Below are 22,498 nucleotides of genomic sequence, written 5' to 3' on the forward strand. Positions count from 1 at the left end.
TCAGCCCTGATGGAACCGGAAGCCCAGCAGAACGGTAGGCTTCAAGAATTGGTTCTTTGATCCATCGAGCCAGGGTGGCTTTGGAAGCCTGCGACCCTTTGCGCTTACCAGCGACAAGGACAAAGAGTGCATCCGAGCGGCGCAGGGGCGCCGTGCGGGAAATGTAGATTCTGAGTGCTCTCACCAGATCCAACAAATGTAAATCCTTTTCATACCGATGAACTGCATGCGGATAAAAGGAAGGCAAGGAGATATCCTGATTAAGATGAAAAGAGGATACCACCTTAGGGAGAAACTCCTGAATGGGGCGCAGCACTACCTTGTCCTGGTGGAACACCAGGAAAGGAGCTTTGGATGACAGCGCTGCTAGTTCAGACACTCTCCGAAGAGACGTGACCGCTACCAGAAAGGCCACTTTCTGTGAGAGTCGAGAAAGTGACACATCCCTCAGAGGCTCGAAGGGCGGCTTCTGGAGAGCAACAAGGACCTTGTTTAGATCCCACGGATCTAACGGCCGCCTGTACGGAGGTACGATATGACAAACCCCCTGCAGGAACGTGCGCACCTGAGAAAGTCGTGCTAGACGCTTCTGAAAAAACACGGATAGTGCCGAGACTTGCCCTTTAAGGGAGCCGAGCGACAAGCCCTTTTCCAACCCAGATTGCAGGAAGGAAAGAACGACAGGTAACACGAATGGCCAGGGGGATACTCCTTGTGCAGAGCACCAGGATAAGAAAATCTTCCACGTTCTGTGGTAGATCTTAGCAGAAGTGGACTTCCTAGCCTGTCTCATGGTGGCCACGACCCCTTGGGGTAATCCTGAAGACGCTAGGATCCAGGACTCAATGGCCACACAGTCAGGTTCAGGGCCGCAGAATTCCGATGGAAAAACGGCCCTTGGGACAGTAAGTCTGGACGGTCTGGTAGTGCCCACGGTTGGCCGACCGTGAGATGCCACAGATCCGGGTACCACGACCTCCTCGGCCAGTCTGGGGCGACGAGTATGACGCGGCCGCAATCGGATCTGATCTTGCGTAACACTCTGGGCAAGAGTGCCAGAGGTGGAAACACATAAGGGAGCCGGAACTGCGACCAATCTTGCACTAAGGCGTCTGCCGCCAGAGCTCTTTGATCGCGAGACCGCGCTATGAAGGTCGGGACCTTGTTGTTGTGCCGAGACGCCATTAGGTCGACGTCCGGCACCCCCCAGCGGCGGCAGATTTCCTGAAATACGTCCGGGTGAAGGGACCATTCCCCTGCGTCCATGCCCTGGCGACTGAGGAAGTCTGCTTCCCAGTTTTCTACGCCCGGGATGTGAACTGCTGATATGGTGGATGCTCTTTCCTCCACCCACATCAGAATCCGCCTGACTTCCTGGAAGGCTTGCCGACTGCGTGTCCCTCCTTGGTGGTTGATGTATGCCACCGCTGTGGAGTTGTCCGACTGAATTCGGATCTGCTTTCCTTCCAGCCACTGCTGGAAAGCTAGTAGGGCAAGATACACTGCCCTGATTTCCAGAACATTGATCTGAAGGGTGGACTCCTGCTGAGTCCATGTCCCTTGAGCCCTGTGGTGGAGAAAAACTGCTCCCCACCCTGACAGACTCGCGTCTGTCGTGACCACCGCCCAGGATGGGGGTAGGAAGGATCTTCCCTGTGATAATGAGGTGGGAAGAAGCCACCATTGCAGAGAGTCCTTGGCCGTCTGAGAAAAGGAGACTTTCCTGTCTAGGGAAGTTGTCTTCCCGTCCCATTGGCGGAAAATGTCCCATTGAAGTGGGCGCAGATGAAACTGCGCGAACGGGACTGCCTCCATTGCTGCCACCATCTTCCCTAGGAAGTGCATGAGGCGCCTTAAGGGGTGCGACTGACCCTGAAGGAGAGACTGCACCCCTGTCTGTAGTGACCGCTGCTTGTCCAGCGGAAGCTTCACTATCGCTGAGAGAGTATGAAACTCCATGCCAAGATACGTTAGTGATTGAGTCGGTGCCAGGTTTGACTTTGAAAAGTTGATGATCCACCCGAAAGTCTGGAGAGTCTCCAGCGCAACATTCAGGCTGTGTTGGCATGCCTCTTGAGAGGGTGCTTTGACAAGTAGATCGTCTAAGTAAGGGATCACCGAATGTCCCTGAGAATGCAAGACTGCTACCACTGCCGCCATGACCTTGGTGAAAACCCGTGGGGCTGTCGCCAGACCAAATGGCAGAGCTACGAACTGGAGATGGTCGTCTCCTATCACGAAACGTAGAAAACGTTGGTGCTCTGTAGCAATCGGCACGTGGAGATAAGCATCTTTGATGTCTATTGATGCAAGGAAATCTCCTTGAGACATTGAGGCAATGACTGAGCGGAGGGATTCCATCCGGAACCGTCTGGCGTTCACATGCTTGTTGAGCAGCTTTAGGTCCAGAACAGGACGAAACGAGCCGTCCTTTTTTGGAACCACAAAGAGATTGGAGTAAAAACCTTGCCCTTGTTCCTGCAGAGGAACAGGGATCACCACTCCTTCTGCTTTTAGTGAGCACACCGCCTGCAGAAGGGCATCTGCTCGGTCGGGATGTGGGGAGGTTCTGAAGAACCGAGGCGGAGGACGAGAACTGAACTCTATCCTGTACCCGTGAGACAAAATGTCTGTTACCCACCGGTCTTTGACCTGTGGCAGCCAAATGTCGCAAAAGCGGGAGAGCCTGCCACCGACCGAGGATGCGGAGGGATGAGGCCGAAAGTCATGAGGCAGCCGCCTTGGAAGCGGTTCCTCCGGTTGCTTTCTTGGGGCGTGAGTGAGCCCGCCAGGAATCTGAGCTCCTTTGCTCCTTCTGAGTCCCTTTGGACGAGGAGAATTGGGTCTTGCCGGAGCCTCGAAAGGACCGAAACCTCGACTGCCACTTCCTTTGTTGAGGTTTGCTTGATCTGGGCTGGGGTAAGGAGGAGTCTTTACCCTTGGATTGTTTAATGATTTCAGCCAATTGTTCACCAAACAGTCTATCTACAGATAGTGGCAAGCTGGTTAAACATTTTTTGGAAGCAGAATCCGCTTTCCATTCCTTTAACCACAAGGCTCTGCGCAAAACCACAGAGTTGGCAGACGCCATTGAGGTACGGCTTGTAGAGTCCAGGACAGCGTTGATAGCGTAAGTCGCAAACGCAGACATTTGCGAGGTTAGGGACGCTACTCGCGGCACTGCTGGACGTATGATAGAGTCCACCTGTGCCAGACCAGCTGAAATAGCTTGGAGTGCCCACACGGCCGCGAATGCTGGAGCAAACGACGCGCCGATAGCTTCATAGACAGACTTTAACCAAAGGTCCATCTGTCTGTCATTGGCATCTTTAAGCGAAGCCCCATCCTCCACTGCAACTATGGATCTAGCCGCAAGCCTGGAGATTGGGGGGTCCACCTTTGGACACTGGGTCCAGCGTTTGACCACGTCAGGGGGAAAGGGATAACGTGTATCCTTAAGACGTTTGGAGAAACGCTTGTCTGGGTAAGCATGGTGTTTCTGGACTGATTCTCTGAAGTCAGCGTGGTCCAGAAAAGTACTCAGTTTACGCTTGGGATACCTGAAATGGAACTTCTCCTGCTGTGCAGCTGCCTCCTCTGCAGAAGGGGCAGGGGGAGAAATTTCCAATAGACTATTGATGGCCGCTATAAGGTCATTTACCATGGCGTCACCATCAGGAGTATCCAGATTGAGAGCGGTTTCAGGATTAGACTCCTGATCACCCTCCTCTGTCTCATCATGTAGAGACTCTTCTCGCTGAGACCCTGATCCGCGTGATGACGTGGAGGGTCTCTCCCAGCGAGCTCGCTTAGGCTGCCTGGGACTGTCATCTGAATCAGAGCCGTCAGGCTGAGATGCCTGGGACCCCCTTGAATCACGGATTAACTCCAACTGAGGGGGACCGGGGAACGTTGCCGCAGCAGTGTCCATGGTCTGAGTAACTGGCCTGGCCTACAAGGTCTCTAGTATCTTTGTCATAGTGACAGACATCTTGTCAGCAAAAACTGCAAACTCTGTCCCCGTCACCGGGACAGGGTTCACCGGCGACTCTGCCTGGGCCACTACCACCATAGACTCCGGCTGACGAAGTGGCACAGGGACCGAACATTGCACACAATGGGGGTCATTGTAACCTGCCGGTAGATCAGCCCCACAAGCGGCACAAGCAGCGCTTACAGCCTGTGTCTTGGCACCCTTGCGTTTTGCGGATGACATGTTGTCGTCTCCTCAGAGCAAGATAGGGTATACAGCCAAGAAGCGACCTTACAGTGCAATATATATATACATATATATATGGTATAGAGAAAAAAGGTACACCAAAATAACACTGTGGCACTAGTGGGGCCAGCACTAAAGTGCTGCTTACCGCCCGCTTAACGCGGGTGTGTGGTCGCCAGAAATCCCTTGTCTGGGTCTCCCAGAGCCTGTGTCCGTTCTCCAGCCAGACTGCATGTAGGAATGGCTGCCGGCGTCCTATGGAGAGGGGCGGGCCCTGGGCGTGTGCAGACAAAGAGCGGGAAACCTGCGTCCCCCTGTGCTCAGTGAGAGGGCTGGAGCATGTAAATAAGACTCCAGCCCTCGGCGCTGATTAATCGTACAGCGTCTCTCCCTTGCCCTGATTGACAGGGTGGGGGCGGGAACGAAGCGGAGCTAGGCCGCAGAAGCCGGGGACTAAATTTATAAGCGACGCCGTCGTAAAAGCACGGTCGGCGCTAAGTCCCCGGCGCACTACAAGTCGCAGCCGCGCCGCCGCTCCAGGGGCGGCCGGCGCGGCAGTCCCCAACACATAAAGTCACTCAGAAAAAACTGTAGTGACTGTAACCCCAGCGCGCAGCGCTACTGTCCCCGGCGCACTAGCACACCCAGCAAGCCTGGAATGTGCGCGGCCTGTTTGGGACACAGAGTACCTGAATGTCGCAGGGCCTTGTCCCTGAACGGTACCCAGCTCCGTATCCAGCAGGTTCCATGGGTCTGTGGATGGAGCCCGGCCTCAGGGCTTGGGGGCCGGTAAGATCCCACTTCCTCAGAGCCCCTCAGGGGGATGGGGAAGGAAAACAGCATGTGGGCTCCAGCCTCCGTACCCACAATGGGTACCTCAACCTTAACAAACACCGCCGACATAAAGTGGGGTGAGAAGGGAGCATGCTGGGAGCCCTAGTATGGGCCCTCTTTTCTTCCATCAGACAGTCAGCAGCTGCTGCTGACTAAACAGTGGAGCTATGCGTGGATGTCTGACCTCCTTCGCACAAAGCAGAAAACTGGTGAGCCAGTGATCCCACTGGGGGTGTATAGCCAGAAGGGGAGGGGCCTTACACTTTTTAGTGTAATGCTTTGTGTGGCCTCCGGAGGCAGTACTATACACCCAATCGTCTGGGTCTCCCAATGGAGCGCCGAAGAAATGGTTGTAACCTTTCTGCAGACATTCCCCAGCAAACCCTATGCAAAAAAAACCCAAAAAACTCTGCGCACTCTGCGTTTTTTTTCTCAAAAACATTCTTTCTGCAGAATTTCTTGAGAACAAGAATGAGCATGCCACTTCTTTTCTGCAGGTACCTATGTTTTTTTGCCATAGATAATGGTAAAAAAACGCAGGGACCACCCTGCGGAAAAAAACGTATCAAAAACGCGGTAAAACATGTGTTTTTCAGTGCGTTTTTTTGACCGCAAGTGCGCTAATCTTTCAGACTCAAGAAATTTCTTGAGAAAAATCCTTTTTCTAGTGTGAACAGAGCCTTACTTTCATGGGAGCGCCGTGCAGAGTACTTGCTTATCTCAGGCAGTGCCGTAAACTTTTAACACTAGAAGTCCCAGGAATTTCGAGCTCCATAGGGTTCCAATGGGAAAAATGTTAAATGACCCCTCTCTGGGACTTCTAGTGTTAAGAAGGTTGGCCACTACATTTTTTTTCATTGCTGGCCCATCTTTAAGTGTAATCTGTTGGAGTAACAAAGAAGTTCTTAGATGATGCTGAAACACAGCAGCTCTTTAAAAACTATAGTGGCTGCAGCTGGGTGCTATATATCCTCCCTTATTCACTTGAATAGGGGTTGGCTCATGAGTACCAAGCCACGGCCACTATAGAAATGATGGCAATGCTGTGAAAACCTGTGGCTGCTGCCAACAACAGGTGACCAGTGAAGTATTGATGGCCTAGCCAAATGATAGGTGATCAATATAAAAGACCTTGACAACCCTTTTAAATGGAGCAGCGGCATGAAGAAGCAACTGCGGCTCCATTCATATGGAGGATACCGGACAGTCCTGCACATCGGTGACGTTCTCAGCAAGCACTATCTATATAATGGAGAGCTGATGGCTTGTAATTAGTGGAATACCCCTTTAAGGAGATTCCTGGTAACTTGAAATTGGCTTGCATATCTAATGTATGGGAAAATGTGGATATGTGGTTTGTTTTTTACATGGTGCATATGATGGGCAATACTAATATTTTGAATAGATTTACTATGCTACATAATCACTACATTGTAAGGTATAGAATGCTCTCATAAGGTATTTCAAGAGCTCCTCGGGAGGGACCCAAGTGGGATTGAGCAGCTTTTTAGGAATTTTTTCGATAGTGGCCTCTGAAACCATCTAAACAAGTCAGACCTGTTTTGAAGTGGAGATGTAGTCCAGGATGGAGTTGATGGATTTCTCAGAGTAGTTTCTGGTGACCGCGCTGCGGATGTAGGTTAAAAGCTGCTTGTATCTATTCATCATTTCTGGATAGTTGCCCTGTTAAAACACAACAGTCAATTACATGCAAGTTCTGCATATACACTGGAAGCATAGAGTGCATTTTTCTATAAAGGAGAATTGTTCCTTTTATTGGATTCATTTTTCTGGCTTTCACAGAAATGGCAAAAAAAATATTAACCCATTCTTTCCCTTCAGTTTTTTTTTTTCATCCCAGTCTTCCAAGAGGCATTTTTTTATTTCTCCATTGGCAGTACAAGTGCAAGTTTTTTGTGGGATGAGTTGCAGTGTGAGTGCCATCATATATTTAATCCCATATAGTTCTAAGCAAGAAAAAAAATATTTGGTTGGTAAAATGAGGGTGAGTGTTTGTGTGGGGAAGCATTTACTTGGTTGAGCTTCATTATTGAAAGGGTTTTCCACTTTTGGGGAGTATTTACTTGTTTTTTGTTACTCAAATTTGGAGCTAAAAATAATTTTTGCAATTTGGACAGATTCCAAACTGTGCACCGTGTCACTTTTACAAGTTCCTTGTTTCCCCACATTCAACTTCAATGTAGTGTGTGGCCATAAATCAGCCTAGAGAGTTCAGAAAATACATAAAAAGAGTACACATTCCTCATCAGACTCTCATAGTGCCATAGCGGGCTCACTGACAGGTTCTCAGTTAACTCATTCTGCAGCCAGCAATAGACAGAGCAATACACAGGCTATGGGAAAAAAAAAACGGTACAAGATTTTTAATGAAACCCAATTGTAAGAATGATTTTTAGCCCCAAATACATGGTTAAAAAAAAAAGCCTCCAAAAGGTGGACAATAACTATTCTGCAGCAAGATTTACAGTGTTTAACTGCTTAAGGAGAAAAAGAAAGTAAACATTTGGTTTTTGATTGCTTTGCTGCTTACTTTTTATTCTTTTTGTTACAGTACGTAGCTTTTCCATTTCATGGTATAATTAATGTGACATTTAAATATTGCCGAATTTTACGAGCATGACGGTATCAAGGATGATTTTGTTTCTCTATTTGTGTGGCAGAATCTCAAAGCAGCACAAACATGGCATCAGCGCCCATTTTAAATCTGTAACTAGTAGTAATTAGTAATAATTGAACACTACCATGCTCGAGTGGTCAGTACTAGTGATGAGTATGCACTACAATGTTCGGGTGCTCGGTACTAGTGACGAGTGAGCACTACCATGCTCGGTACTAATGATGAGTGAGCACTACCATGCTCAGGTGCTCGATACTAATGATGAGTGTGCACTACAATGTTCGGGTGCTCGGTACTAGTGGAGTGAGCACTACCATGCTCGGGTGCGCAGTACTAGTAATGAGCGAGCACTACCATGCTCGGGTGCTCGATACTAATGATGAGTGTGCACTACAATGTTCGGGTGCTCGGTACTAGTGGAGTGAGCACTACCATGCTCGGGTGCTCAGTACTAGTAATGAGCGAGCACTACCATGCTCGGGTGCTCGGTACTAGTGATGAGTGAGCACTACCATGCTCGGATGCTCGGTACTAATGATGAGTGTGCACTACAATGTTCGGGCGCTCGGTACTAGTGGAGTGAGCACTACCATGCTCGGGTGCTCAGTACTAATGATGAGTGTGCACTACAATGTTCGGGTGCTCGGTACTAGTGGAGTGAGCACTACCATGCTCGGGTGCTCAGTACTAGTGATAAGCGAGCACTACCATGCCCTGTACTCGTAGCGAGAATTTGGTTGCTCAGACGGGCTCGGCTAATCTACCGAGTATAATGGAAGTAAATGAGAAACGCTAGCATTTTTCCAGAATAGCTACTGAAAAAAAATGCTTGATTTCCCCATTGACTTTCATTATGCTCCGGCCTGCTCATTTTGAGTATCTACCACCCGAGCATGGCAGTGCTCGCTCATCACTAGTACTGAGCACCTAAGCATGGAAGCATGGTAGTGCCCGCTCATCACTAGTACTGAGCACCTGAGCATGGTAGTGCCCGCTCATCACTAGTACTGAGCACCTGAGCATGGTAGTGCCCACTCATCACTAGTACTGAGCACCTGAGCATGGTAGTGCCCACTCATCACCAGCTGTAATGTCAATCCTTTTATGCGGATTCGCCCAACAGATTTTACACTTTGCAATGTACCAGGTGCAATCTGTTTTTCTCAGTCCTGTGTGGAGCAAGGCTATATACTAGAACACCGGCTTGGTATGCATCTTGTATGCCCTCTAGTGTCCGGGATGGTACTACATCACTACACGAACCCTGTAGTAACAGGGAAATGCTGTTCATTTTGGTGGCTATAACGAGCACACACCCTCAATATTAACTATACTGATAGTGCAAAAAGGCAGTCTGTGCTCCAATATGGCTACATCACTGAAAAGCACACATTTTATATACCGTTTATATCTATTCACCTAATAAAACGATTATATACTTGACACATTTCCTTTTAAAATGTACGAGTATGGGCACAAAAACAAATATATACAGTATATATATATATAAAAGAAAAAATAAAGATTAAAAATTCCAAAATTGACTATTACTTTGTGCACATTTACTGATGTGACGATTTATGTGAATAGCGCCCTAGGATTTGGGATTGTTAGAGATATTTCACAGTTATAAGGTTGTGTGGGACTTGTCAGTAACCATTCACAGGCAGCTGTGTGCCCTCGTCCGCGTCGCATGGGTGTAGAAGACGGGCACTAATGAGGAGAGCTGTCATCTGCAAAATGGCCGAGACCAATGTATGCTGGGATCCATCAGTCCATGGATAAAGTCACTGGTGTGCACTAGCACAGACTTATTGCTGCATTAGGTCCCCTTTCATCTGAATGGAATACTCATTCTCCAATAGCCAGGAATTCAAGGACAAAGCAAGTGCATCTGTAAATAAGGATTTAAGGTATATATACAAGTAAACCTAAGGGTCCCGTTAAACGTAGCGACGTTCCAGCGATCCAGACAACGATACGACCTGGTCAGGATCGCTAGTACGTCGCTACATGGTCGCTAGTAAGCTGGCAAACAGGCAGATCTAATTAACGATGCAGCAATGATACGGCGATCCGTATAACAACCTCGGCGGTCGTTGGGACCTTGTCACACAGCAGCTATTCTGACAACTCAGACCTCTATGGAGGCGTAGTGTTTTAGTGTTTCCACCCAGGCATGCCAACGAGGTCACTCATCGTTGTTCTGGCGTCAAACACAGCGATGCATGCCGCCCAGCGGGACACAAACGATCAAAAAATGAACCAGGACGTCCAGGTACGATTGGCGATATCGCGGGGGGGCGGTCGCTGCTATGTGTCACACGTAGCGAGGTCGCTGTTACGTCACAAAGCCTGTGACGTTTCAGTGATCTCGCTAACAACATTACTATGTGTAACGGGGCCTTAAGTCAGCTGCTTCTGCCATGATTACTCAGTGTTTTGTCTGGCATTCCTCACCTTCCGTCTTGTCTCTATTGTTCTATTGTTGTGGCAGCTTATTTTGGGGTCTGTACCAACGATCTCAGGTTAGACTCAGATGCCACAACCTGAAATGTAGGGTTATTCTGGGTGGAGATGCTTTATCTGGTAGTGATTATAATAGACTTCTCCATATACTTCCCACATCGCCAATCACAAGCCTATATAACACGCAGCTGTACAGCTTGTGATTGGCCACCATGGTCACAGGACATATTATACCACTGCACGATCAAAGCACAGAAGAGACACCGGGCAATTGTAGATTTATTGAGACCTTCTTTATTTCTGTGCCGCCTGCCATTCATATTATATGCAGGCAAACACCCTGTAATATGGCCACACTATAAGAACATTAGCTCCAGACCCAACCTGAGCTACATAAATCACATCAGTCAGGATAGGAATCACCTTCCTGTGATTTGCTGCACACGTTGTTTATTGTCAAACACTTAATTGAAGAATGTTCTCAATTAAACTATAGATTGAAAAAAAATTGTATAGTTATTGGGTTGGGTGCCACACACAACTCACAAAAAGTTAGGGACATATGGCTTTCAGATGAAATTTATGTAACACGTAAAGTTCACGCTACTGTGATATTTTTCATGACAGTAGAGCATTTAAGTAGAAGCATGCTATAGTGATTTCCTCATCTCAAACTATTTATTGAAACAAAAGCCAACAGCAGTGATGAGTGTTCCTCGTCCCAAAAAGTAAATGTTTCAATAACTTGTGATGCGGCATTGAGCATCGCTTACAGCTGACAATGACATCTCCTGCTGGTCACAAGTTGTGTTATTTTCTGCTGAGGTATCCCACTCTTCTTGAAGGGCGGCCCTCAGGCCATTGAGGTTCTGGGGTACAAAGGTATGAGCCTCTACACGGCAACTCAGCTGATCCCATAGGTTTTTTATGGGATTCAGGTCTGGAGAAACTGCAGGCCACTCCATTTGAGGTTCCCCAGTCTCCAGCAGCCGTTCCCTAATGATTAGTGATAAGTAAAACTATTTGTCACTATTTGTGACTTGCACGAATAGTAAGGTATTCGGGATGTTCGTTACTTGTCGAGTATTTTAGTATTAGCCTCGTCTGATTCAAACCCCCTCCCCTGCATGCTTGGCGCCTAATTGTCAGCCACTAAACATGTGGGGATTGCCTACCAATCATAGTAATGATATAGCAGTCTTTGCTACTGGCATTACTGTAATTGGCAGGTGCAGTGATTAAAAAAAAATAAATAAAAAAATATGACATGAGGTCCCCCTGCCTATCAGTAATAACCATGGCAGGTAAAGAATACAGCTGGGGGCTGGTATTCTCACACCCGCACGTTTGACATAATCTACATGATGTCCCACGACAATCATGGCTCTGCTACATCCAGAAGCTGCAGTGATGGAAAACGCAAACAATCACTGCAGCTTCGGTGACTTGATTAACGTCACCAAGTCTCACAGCCAGGTCCCCTGCTGCCCTTGGTCTGTCTCAGGAGCTGCAGGGATTGTTCGCGTTTTCAATCACTGCAGCTTCTGGATGTAGCAGAGCCGGATTGTTGTATGGATTATGGTGGACCTGCAGGGGTGTTTTAGGGGTGAATTGGTGAAAGAGGGTATGCTATTTTTTTTTTTTTTATTATTATTATTTAAAAGAAAGGATTTTTTGTTTGTGTTTTTACTTACAGACTTGGTAATGAGGGTGGCTTGCGAGCCTACATCAAAGACAGGTACCCGACATATGACATAGCTCTGCATCATATGTTGGGAAGGGGTTAATAAAGAATGCCATGTCATAAAATTGACAAAATGAGTTTAAAAATCCATCAATAAAAGCCTATGTTTTTCTTTCTTCTACTTTATGAGGTGTCAGTTCTCAAACAAAAATGAACGTGCTTTAGAAAGGGATCCCTGGATTTATCATAGCTATTTCTACTTAACGAATTGATCACATTTTCTATGACTGGCAAGTAAATAACTGTATAATACTGTAAGTTTCAGCCAAAATATCAGAACTGAAAAAAAATACTGAACATCAAAACATTGCAATCATGCAAAGTACTGCTGAATGAATGAATGAATGAATGAATCAGACTGATAAAAGAGGACAAGGAGTGCAATGGTATTGAGAAAGAGTTACCAATTTGAAGTTTATTTTGATCATCTGTTTCAATGCTTTAAATCCCCATTCTCCCTTTTCACCTTCCAGTTCCAAAACCTAAAAAAATACAAGAAAGAATGTAAAGTTTAAAAAACACTAAGCTCAGTTTTACAGAGGAAACTTTCTCAACTATATATTTTTCAATTCACATTAGATGAACTCAGAAAAATAGATTTAAACTAAAAGGTGTAATCTCAAGTTATTATATTGCTTCGATTAGGCCTAAGACACACGGCGAGGAAAAACGGTGCGAGTGGAGTGCGATAAAAAAAAATTGCATTCCACTTGGACCAATGTTACCCTATGTGCCCGCGCTCCCATGAGCGATTATTTTCTCAGCCCTAATCAGACCGAGAAAACAATCACAGCATGCTGCGAGTGTAATGCGATCCTGTTTCACTCACACCCATGCAAGTGTATGGGGCGAGAGAAATATCGCACTGCACTCGCAGTACATCGGAGTAACACGAGACCAGTGTGAGAATCGCACTTGCTGGCTACGGAGGAGAGAGGGAGATAAATTCCTCCCTTTCCTCTTCCGTGCCGGCCCGTTCCTTGCAGCTGTGGTTTGATCACACAATTGGACCACAGTTGCAATGACCCTCGCATGACACTCTACTCCTGCTGTGCTGCCAGCGTGAGCCAAGTGTCATACGAGGATCGCACATAACCCTGTGTGGCCTTGGCCTTAGAATGAAAATAACCAAGTTAAACCGGTTTCACACATCTGGCTTTTCGCTGTTTTGACGGATGCGGCGCACGCCAGTACAGTGTTGGAGCATAACTGAATTTCTCCCTCTTCTCCACTGTATGTGTAAATCGGACTATAGGGATGACATGTTTTGCATGCACCCAGAGTTGAATAGGTGTGCGTGTTCCGATATACGCAGCTAAAGCATGCTGCAAATTATTCTCATGCCGTATTGGCATGTGACAAAATTCGCTAACCACCACTGCCAGATAGTATAAACATTGGGCAGAGTCTGATGTATTCGCTTGTGTGAATGCAACCTAATCCTACAGCTCTGTTACTGACCAGATCGGTCACTCCACGCCTTGCCAGAAACCAGAAGGTAAGGAGCCTGCATATTCCTGAGCTGCTCAACAGACAACTTGACAATAGCCGCTTTTAATCTAAATAACTAGTGAATACACTTTTTAAAGCAAATAACTTTTGAAAATTACTTTTAACGAAGGAGCACTAAACTCCTACTATTGTATTGGGAGTGGTTTGGTTTTTCTTCACCAGGATAATAACACATTATCTATATTGCGAACAAAAAACGCCGTTCATCTAATTTCTACAGATGGAAATCCTGCCATGGTTTCCTTAGATTTTCTCAGTTTGTGACCATTACAATGAATGATGACTCTACATAACAGACTGTGTAGTCATTAGGATTGGTTCTATGTTTACATATGGCCTACAGCAGCCTCTAACCACAAGTATTTATCTACAATGCTTGAAATACGGTAATTCCCTGTTTAGCTAATTGATCAGCGACCCAGAGGCAGGACCCATGATGTTCTAACATTGTCTATACAGCTAATGCCGATTTTCTACAGAATTCTGTACATCTGGTGACTTTACCTTTTTTTTTCAGATTATAAGATGCACTTTTCCACCCAAAAATGTGGGAGGAAAATGAGGGGTGCGTGTTATAAGCCGAACGTAGCTTACCGGGGAAGGGTGCTGGAGAGGGGTCACAGGAGCGATGCTACGGGCGGTGCACTATGCTGCGGACTGTGATGAGAGGACACCCTCCTGAAATGTCAACAGTGCAGGCTTCAAATAATGGTGCCTGGAGTCGTCACGTGCCCAGATGGGGCCTCTCGGCTCAAGATCTCATCTGTGCACGCACTGCCTCTGGTCCATTGATCTGATATGATCTCGGCTTGTCATTGAGCTGATAGCTCAATCTGCACATGCGCCGACCCCTGGCTCCATTTCTTTGAAGCCCACACTGCTGACAGTTTCTGGAAGTTCCCCCTGCCTCACAGCACCCACAACAAGCATCTGGGACACCCGCTGCACCTCCCCTGCCTCCTGTGACCTCGCTCCACAATTGCTGCCGCCCCCACCAGTAACACACCACCGGATTATAAGATGGACCCCATTTTTTCCCCTCTATAATTGGGGTGCGTCTTATAAAACGAAAAATATGGTATGTCCCTCGTTCTTAGCTCTAAAATAATGGGGGGGGGGAAAAAAAGGAAAACACTTTTTAATAAACTTCCATCACCGCACCACAAAACCTTTGGATGGCTTTTATGGAACAGTGTTGGTTTAGGAACCCTGGACAGAGCGGCGCTCGTGTTCCCCTCACCTTCTGGAAGCTGCTGAGCGCTGCTTTCGGATCATCTTCCTTCAGAGCTTTGGAGTTATAGTACTGATTTTCCAAGTCCACATTGGGTTCAGAGTTGCTGTCTTCTGAGTATTCCTACGTGGACAAAAGCAGAAAAAACCTGGAAATTAATAATGCTCTTGAGCAAATGTATTTTCATAGGATGTGTCAAAGTTGCAGCACTAATAGCACAAAATGCACCATGTGGCCTGATTATTGGCAAGGCTTGCTGGGCACTTTAGACAAGCTTCTTTCATTTAAAGGAGTGTTCCAACTATACATTTCAGTTCATTAGCTTGCTGTAAATAAAAATAATAAAATCAGCACCTTAGCTCCAGCACCGGCTCTCTGCTGATGAGTCCAGTCATTGTCGACATACTGCAACAATTGCATTAGGACAACAGTGCATGTGACCGCTGCAGACAATCACTGGGCTGACATGCTGCTGAATTCATCTCCAACATACGCCACCTGATAAAGCATCTTATGCTGAAACCTACCCCTGCTTCTCCCTTTTACGGGGACAGTGGACTTTATATGTCAGCACAGAACATTTTGCACACTGCATGTCCATGTGAACAGAATAAAGAAATGCCCTTGAACCTCAACCAAAATGCGTAATGTTACCAAGTAAGGCTATGTGCGCACAGTGCGTTTTTCGCGGCGTTTTTGCGCGTTTTTGGGGTGCGTTTTTGGCCTCAAAACTGCATGACTTTGCTTCCCCAGCAAAGTCTATGAGTTTTCAATTTTGCTGTCCGCACACAACTGTTTTTTTAAGCTGCGTTTTTGAGCTTGAAAAAAAAAATGGACATGTCAATTCTTTCCTGCGTTTTTCTGCGTTTTCCCCCCATGCAATGCATTGGAAAAACGCAGCAAAACGCAGCCAAAAACGCACCAAATCGCGGTAAAAACGCATGCGTTTTTTGACGCGTTTTTTCGACGCAGGTGCGTTTTTAGCGGCCAAAAACGCACAAAAACGCAGCGTCAAAAAGACGCAGTGTGCGAACCTAGCCTAAAGAACAACCGTAGTACATTTTATAGATTAGCTACCAACAGAAATGCACACCACACTGGCTTCACACACGCCAATACTAAAGGTGGATGTATGTTGAAGATATAAGGCATTTCTTAAATGGAACCGGTCAAAGAATGCTATTAACCAAGCGACACTACTCTGTCCTCCTCCTCCTAGACCTGTCCTCTGCCTTCGACACAGTAGATCACTCCCTCCTATTACAGATTCTCTCATCTCTGGGCATCACAGACTTGGCCCTATCTTGGATCTCTTCATACCTAACCGACCGAACTTTCAGCGTCTCCCACTCTCACACCACTTCCTCATCCCACCCTTTATCCGTTGGTGTCCCCCAAGGTTCAGTTCTTGGACCCCTGCTGTTTTCCATCTACACCTTTGGCCTGGGACAGCTCATAGAGTCCCACAGCTTTCAGTATCATCTCTATGCCGATGATACGCAGATCTACCTCTCTGGACCTGAAATCACCTCCTTACTAACCAAAATCCCACAATGTCTGTCTGCTATTTCATCCTTCTTCTCTGCTCGATTCCTAAAGCTTAACATGGACAAGAAGGGAATTTTGTTTACTTACCGTAAATTCCTTTTCTTCTAGCTCCAATTGGGAGACCCAGACAATTGGGTGTATAGCTACTGCCTCCGGAGGCCACACAAAGCATTACACTTAAAAGTGTAAGGCCCCTCCCCTTCTGCCTATACACCCCCCGTGGGATCACGGGTTCCTCAGTTTTAGTGCCAAAGCAAGAAGGAGGAAAGCCAATAACCGGTTTAAGAACAAATTCAATCCGAAGGAACATCGGAGAACCGAAACCAGTCAACATGAACAACATGTGTACCCGAACCAACAAAAAACCCTAAGCAAACAGGGCGGGTGCTGGGTCTCCCAATTGGAGCTAGAAGAAAAGGAATTTACGGTAAGTAAACAAAATTCCCTTCTTCTTTGTCGCTCCTAATTGGGAGACCCAGACAATTGGGACGTCCAAAAGCAGTCCCTGGGTGGGTATAATAACCCCTCGTGATAGGACCGTAAAAACAGCCCTACCCTACAGGTGGGCCGTCGCCGCCTGAAGGACTTGTCTACCTAGGCTGGCGTCCGCCGAAGCGTAGGTATGCACTTGATAGTGTTTGGTAAAAGTGTGCAGACTCGACCAGGTAGTCGCCTGGCACACCTGCTGAGCCGTAGCCTGGTGTCGTAATGCCTAGGACGCACCCACGGCTCTGGTAGAATGGGCCTTCAGCCCTGAGGGAACCGGAAGCCGAGCAGAACGGTAGGCTTCAAGAATTGGTTCCTTGATCCACCGAGCTAGGGTGGATTTGGAAGCTTGCGACCCTTTGCGCTGACCAGCGACAAGGACAAAGAGTGCATCCGAGCGGTGCAGGGGCGCCGTGCGGGAAATGTAGATTCAGAGCGCTCTCACGAGATCCAACAATGCAAATCCTTTTCACATTGATGAACTGGATGAGGGCACAAGGAAGGCAAGGAGATATCCTGATTAAGATGAAACGGGGATACCACCTTAGGGAGAAACTCCGGAATAGGTCGCAAGACCACCTTGTCCTGGTGAATCACCAGGAAGGGAGATTTGCATGACAGCGCTGCTAGCTCGGACACTCTCCGGAGAGACGTGACCGCTACTAGAAAGGCCACTTTCTGTGAAAGGCGAGAAAGGGAAACATCCCTCATAGGCTCGAAAGGCGGCTTCTGAAGAACAATTAGAACCCTGTTCCGATCCCAGGGCTCTAACGGCCGCTTGTAAGGAGGGACGATATGACAGACCCCTTGCAGGAACGTGCGTCCCTGAGGAAGTCGTGCTAGGCGCTTCTGAAAAAATACAGATAGCGCTGAGACTTGCCCCTTGAGGGAGCTGAGCGACAAACCTTTTTCCAACCCGGATTGCAGGAAGGAAAGAAAAGTAGGCAAACTAAATGGCCAGGGAGAGACTCCCTGAGCAGAGCACCAAGACAAGAATATTTTCCACGTCCTGTGGTATATCTTGGTGGAGGTAGGTTTTCTGGCCTGTCTCATGGTGGCAATGACCTCTTGAGACAATCCTGAACCCGCTAGGATCCAGGACTCAATGGCCACACAGTCAGGTTCAGGGTCGCAGAATTCTGATGGAAAAATGGCCCTTGAGACAGCAAGTCTGGTCGGTCTGGTAGTGCCCACGGTTGGCCTACCGCGAGGTGCCACAGATCCGGGTACCACGACCTCCTTGGCCAGTCTGGTGCGACGAGGATGGCGCGGCGGCAGTCGGACCTGATCTTGCGCAGCACTCTGGGCAACAGAGCCAGAGGTGGAAACACATAAGGAAGCCGGAACTGCGACCAATCTTGAACTAAGGCGTCTGCCGCCAGAGCTCGGTGATCGTGAGACCATGCCATGAAAACTGGGAGCTTGTTGTTGTGCCGAGACGCCATTAGGTGGACGTCCGGCATCCCCCAGCGGCGACAGATCTCTTGAAACACGTCCGGGTGAAGAGACCATTCCCCTGCGTCCATACCCTGGCGACTGAGGAAGTCTGCTTCCCAGTTATCCACGCCTGGGATGTGAACTGCGGATATGGTGGAAGCCGTGTCTTCCACCACGTCAGAATCCGCCGGACTTCCTGGAAGGCTTGCCGACTGCGAATTCCTCCTTGGTGGTTGATGTATGCCACCGCTGTGGAGTTGTTCGACTGAATACGGATCTGCTTGCCTTCCAGCCACTGCTGGAAGGCTTGTAGAGCAAGATACAGTGCTCTGATCTCCAGAACGTTGATCTGAAGAGTGGACTCTTGCTGAGTCCACATACCTTGAGCCCTGTGGTGGAGAAAGACTGCTCCCCACCCTGACAGATTCGCATCTGTCGTCACTACCGCCCAGGAGGGGGGTAGGAAGGATTTCCCTTTCGACAATGAGGTGGGAAGCAGCCACCATCGAAGAGAATCCTTGGCCGCCTGAGAGAGAGACGTTGCTGTCGAGGGACCTCGACCTCCCGTCCCATTGGCGGAGAATGTCCCATTGTAGTGGACGCAGATGAAACTGCGCGAAGGGAGTGCCCCTATTGCTGCCACCATCTTCCCTAGGAAGTGCATGAGGCGTCTCAAGGGGTGTGACTGACCGTAAAGGAGAGATTGCACCCCTGTCTGCAATGAACGCTATTTGACAAGCGGAAGCTTCACTACCGCTGAGAGAGTATGAAACCCCATGCCAAGATATGTCATCGACTGGGTCGGGGTTAGATTCGACTTGGAAAAGTTGATGATCCCCCCGAAACCCTGGAGGGTCTCCAGCGCCACGTTCAGGCTGTGTTGGCATGCCTCTTGAGAAGGCGCCTCGACCAGCAGATCGTCTAAGTAAGGGATCACGGAGTGTCCCTGAGAGTGTAGGACTGCAACTACAGCTGCCATGACTTTGGTGAAGACCCGTGGGGCTGTCGCCAGACCAAAAGGCAGGGCTACGAACTGAAGGTGTTCGTCTCCTATAACGAAGCGTAGAAAACGCTGATGCTCTGGAGCAATCGGTACGTGGAGATAAGCATCCTTGCTGTCTATCGATGCTAGGAAATCTCCTTGAGACATTGCGGCGATGACGGATCGGAGGGATTCCATCCGGAACCGTCTGGTTCCCACGTGGTTGTTGAGAAGCATTAGGTCCCGAACGGGACGGAAAGACCCGTCCTTTTTTGGTACCACAAACAAATTGGAGTAAAAACCGTGACCTTGCTCTTGAAGAGGAACAGGGATCACCACTCCTTCCGCCTTTAGAGTGCACACCGCCTGCAGGAGAGCATCGGCTCGGTCGGGAGGCGGAGACGTTCTGAAGAATCGAGGTGGAGGACGAGAACTGAACTCTATCCTGTACCCGTGAGACAGAATGTCTCGCACCCAACGGTCTTGGACCTGTGGCAGCCAAATGTCGCCAAAGCGGGAGAGCCTGCCACCGACCGAGGATGCGGAGGGAGGAGACCGGAAGTCATGAGGAAGCCGCCTTGGTAGCGGGTCTTCCGGCTGTCTTTTTTGGGCGTGACTGAGCCCGCCAAGAATCTGAACTCCTCTGATCCTTTTGAGTCCTTTTGGACGAGGATAATTGGGACCTGCCCGAACCTCGAAAGGACCGAAACCCCGACTGTCCCATCCTCTGTTAGGGTTTGTCTTGTCTGGGCTGAGGTAAGGATGAATCCTTACCCTTGGACTGTTTTATGATTTCATCCAAGCGCTCACCAAACAGCCGGTCACCAGAAAATGGCAAACTGGTTAAACATTTTTTGGAAGCAGAATCTGCTTTCCATTCCCTTAACCACAAGGCTCTGCGTAAAACCACGGAGTTAGCAGATGCCACTGCCGTACAGGGCTGTGGAGTCGGTAAGCCAAACCTTCGACTCCGACTCCGACTCCTCAAATTCTCTTGCACCGACTCAGACTCCGGCTCCGACTCCGGCTCCGACTCCGGCTCCTACATATACTGCTTAGTTAGGTGAAAAATTTATTGTAGTACATGAATATGTGTATGTGAACATCAGACATTTAATAATTTTTATGATACGATAATCAAGATATTTGGATAGAACATAAAATATATTTATTGGAATACAACTTTAGAACACAAAAAACTGTAATAAATTGTAAATATGTAATACACTATGTAATATACAGTAGATTACATATATATCTTGTGTGTGTATATACACTGTGTGTATATATATATATATATATATATATATATATATATATATATATATATATATATATATATATATATATATATATATTACATATTTACAATTTATTAGTTTTTTGTGTTCTAAAGTTGTATTCCAATAAATATTTTATGTTCTATCCAAATATCTTGATTATTGTATCATAAAAACAATTAAATGTCTGATGTTCAGTTTGTTCACATTGTACTACAATAAATTTTTCACTTAAATATAAGCATTATACTAAATGTTATTATTTAGTAAAATATTCAGCACATTCTGCATTGCACTCCTGTCCCCAATTTATTATATATTTTAGGAGTCGGAGTCGGTGCATTTTATACCGACTCCGACTCCGACTCCACCAAAATGAGCTCCGACTCCGACTCCGACTCCACGACTCCGACTCCGACTCCACAGCCCTGCTGCCGTACGGCTCGTAGAGTCCAGGACAGCATTAATCGCGTAAGACGCAAATGCAGACATTTGAGAGGTTAAGGATGCCACCTGCGGAACAGATGTACGTGTGACCGTGTCAATCTGTGCAAGACCAGCTGAAATAGCTTGGAGTGCCCATACGGCTGCGAATGCAGGAGCAAACGACGCGCCGATAGCCTCATAGATGGATTTCAACCAGAGCTCCATCTGTCTGTCAGTGGCATCTTTAAGTGCAGCCCCATCCTCCACTGCAACTATGGATCTAGCCGCAAGCCTGGAGATAGGGGGATCCACCTTGGGACACTGGGTCCAGCTCTTGACCACATCAGGAGGAAAGGGATAACGTGTATCCTTAAGCCGATTGGAGAAACGCTTATCTGGATAAGCGTGGTGTTTCTGGACTGACTCTCTAAAGACAGAATGGTCCAGAAAAATACTTAATTTCCGCTTGGGAAATCTGAAATGGAATTTCTCCTGTGAAGCTGACTCCTCCACTTGAGGAGCTGGGGGAGAAATATCCAACATTTTATTGATGGACGCGATAAGATTGTTCACTATGGCGTCACCATCAGGAGTATCTCGGAATCAGAATCCTGATCAGCTATTTCCGGCTCATCACACAGAGAATCCTCCTGCTGAGAGCCTGACCAGTGATATGATGTAGGGGGCCGCTCATAGCGAGCTCTCTTAGGCTGTCTGGGACTGTCGTCCGTGTCAGAGCCGTCACCCTGGAATGCATGGGACACCTCCGGAGCCCGGAGCTGTTCCAAATGAGGGGGACCAGGGGACAGTGATTCAACCGTGCCCATGGTCTGCGTTACTGGTCTAGACTGCAAAGTTTCTAGGATTTTAGTCATAGTCACGGATAATCTATCAGCAAAGCTGCAAACTCTGTCCCCGTCACCTGGACAGTATTCACAGGTGGTTCTCCCTGGGTCACCTCTAGCAGAGGCCCCGGCCGAACAAGTGCCACAGGGGCTGAGCACTGCACACAATGGGGGTCAGTGGAACCTGCCGGTAGAGTAGCCCCACATGCGGTACAGGCAGCATAGAAAGCCTGTGCCTAGGCACCCTTGGTTTTGCGGACGACATGCTGTTGTCTCAGAGCAATCCAAGAGGGTATATAGTGAAGAATTACCAGCGCCAGTACAGTGCAATGTATAGCATAAAAATACAAATGAATACTGCAGCACAAGTGGGGTAGGCACCAGAGGTGTCGCTTACCGCCCGCTGAAAGCAGGTGTGTGGTCGCTAGAATCCCGTGCCTGGGTCTCCCATAACTTGTCTCCCCTTCTCCAGCTCAAACAGCACGTCAGGAATGGCTGCCGGCGTTCAGTGAAGGGGGGCGGACCATGGGCGTGCCTCAGACGAAGAGCGGGAAACCAGCGTCTCACTGTGTTCAGTGTGAGGGCTGGAGTATGTAAAGTAAACTCCAGCCCTCGGCGCTGACGTTCTGCACAGCGTCCCGCCCCCACTCTGACTGGCAGGCCTGGGGGCGGGAACGAAACGAACTAGGCCGGAAAAAGCCGGGGACTGTAGTAGTAAGCGCGGCCGTCAAATATGCACGGCGAGCGCGGAAGTCCCAGCCGCGCCGCAGTTAAAACTGACAGCAGCGGCCGGCGCGACCGTTTCCAAACCATTAACTCCTTCAGCTAGCTGAAGATAGTGTGGCAC

General features: G+C 48.0%; 1 protein-coding gene across 2 annotated transcripts in view; it reads right to left on the reverse strand.

Moving 5' to 3' along the window:
* The window catches only part of COPS2 (COP9 signalosome subunit 2), a 113,522-nt gene that overhangs the window by 71,484 nt on the left and 19,540 nt on the right, over positions 1-22,498 (reverse strand). For both annotated transcript variants that reach the window (XM_075342753.1, XM_075342752.1), the window contains exons 2-4: positions 14,657-14,770; positions 12,309-12,386; positions 6,611-6,736 (exon numbers count right to left, since the gene is read on the reverse strand). In XM_075342753.1, the coding sequence (XP_075198868.1) occupies positions 6,611-6,736; positions 12,309-12,386; positions 14,657-14,770 (318 nt within the window). The remainder of the gene's footprint in view (positions 1-6,610; positions 6,737-12,308; positions 12,387-14,656; positions 14,771-22,498) is intronic.

Source organism: Anomaloglossus baeobatrachus, chromosome 4, assembly GCF_048569485.1.
Source record: "Anomaloglossus baeobatrachus isolate aAnoBae1 chromosome 4, aAnoBae1.hap1, whole genome shotgun sequence".
NCBI lineage: Eukaryota > Metazoa > Chordata > Amphibia > Anura > Aromobatidae > Anomaloglossus > Anomaloglossus baeobatrachus.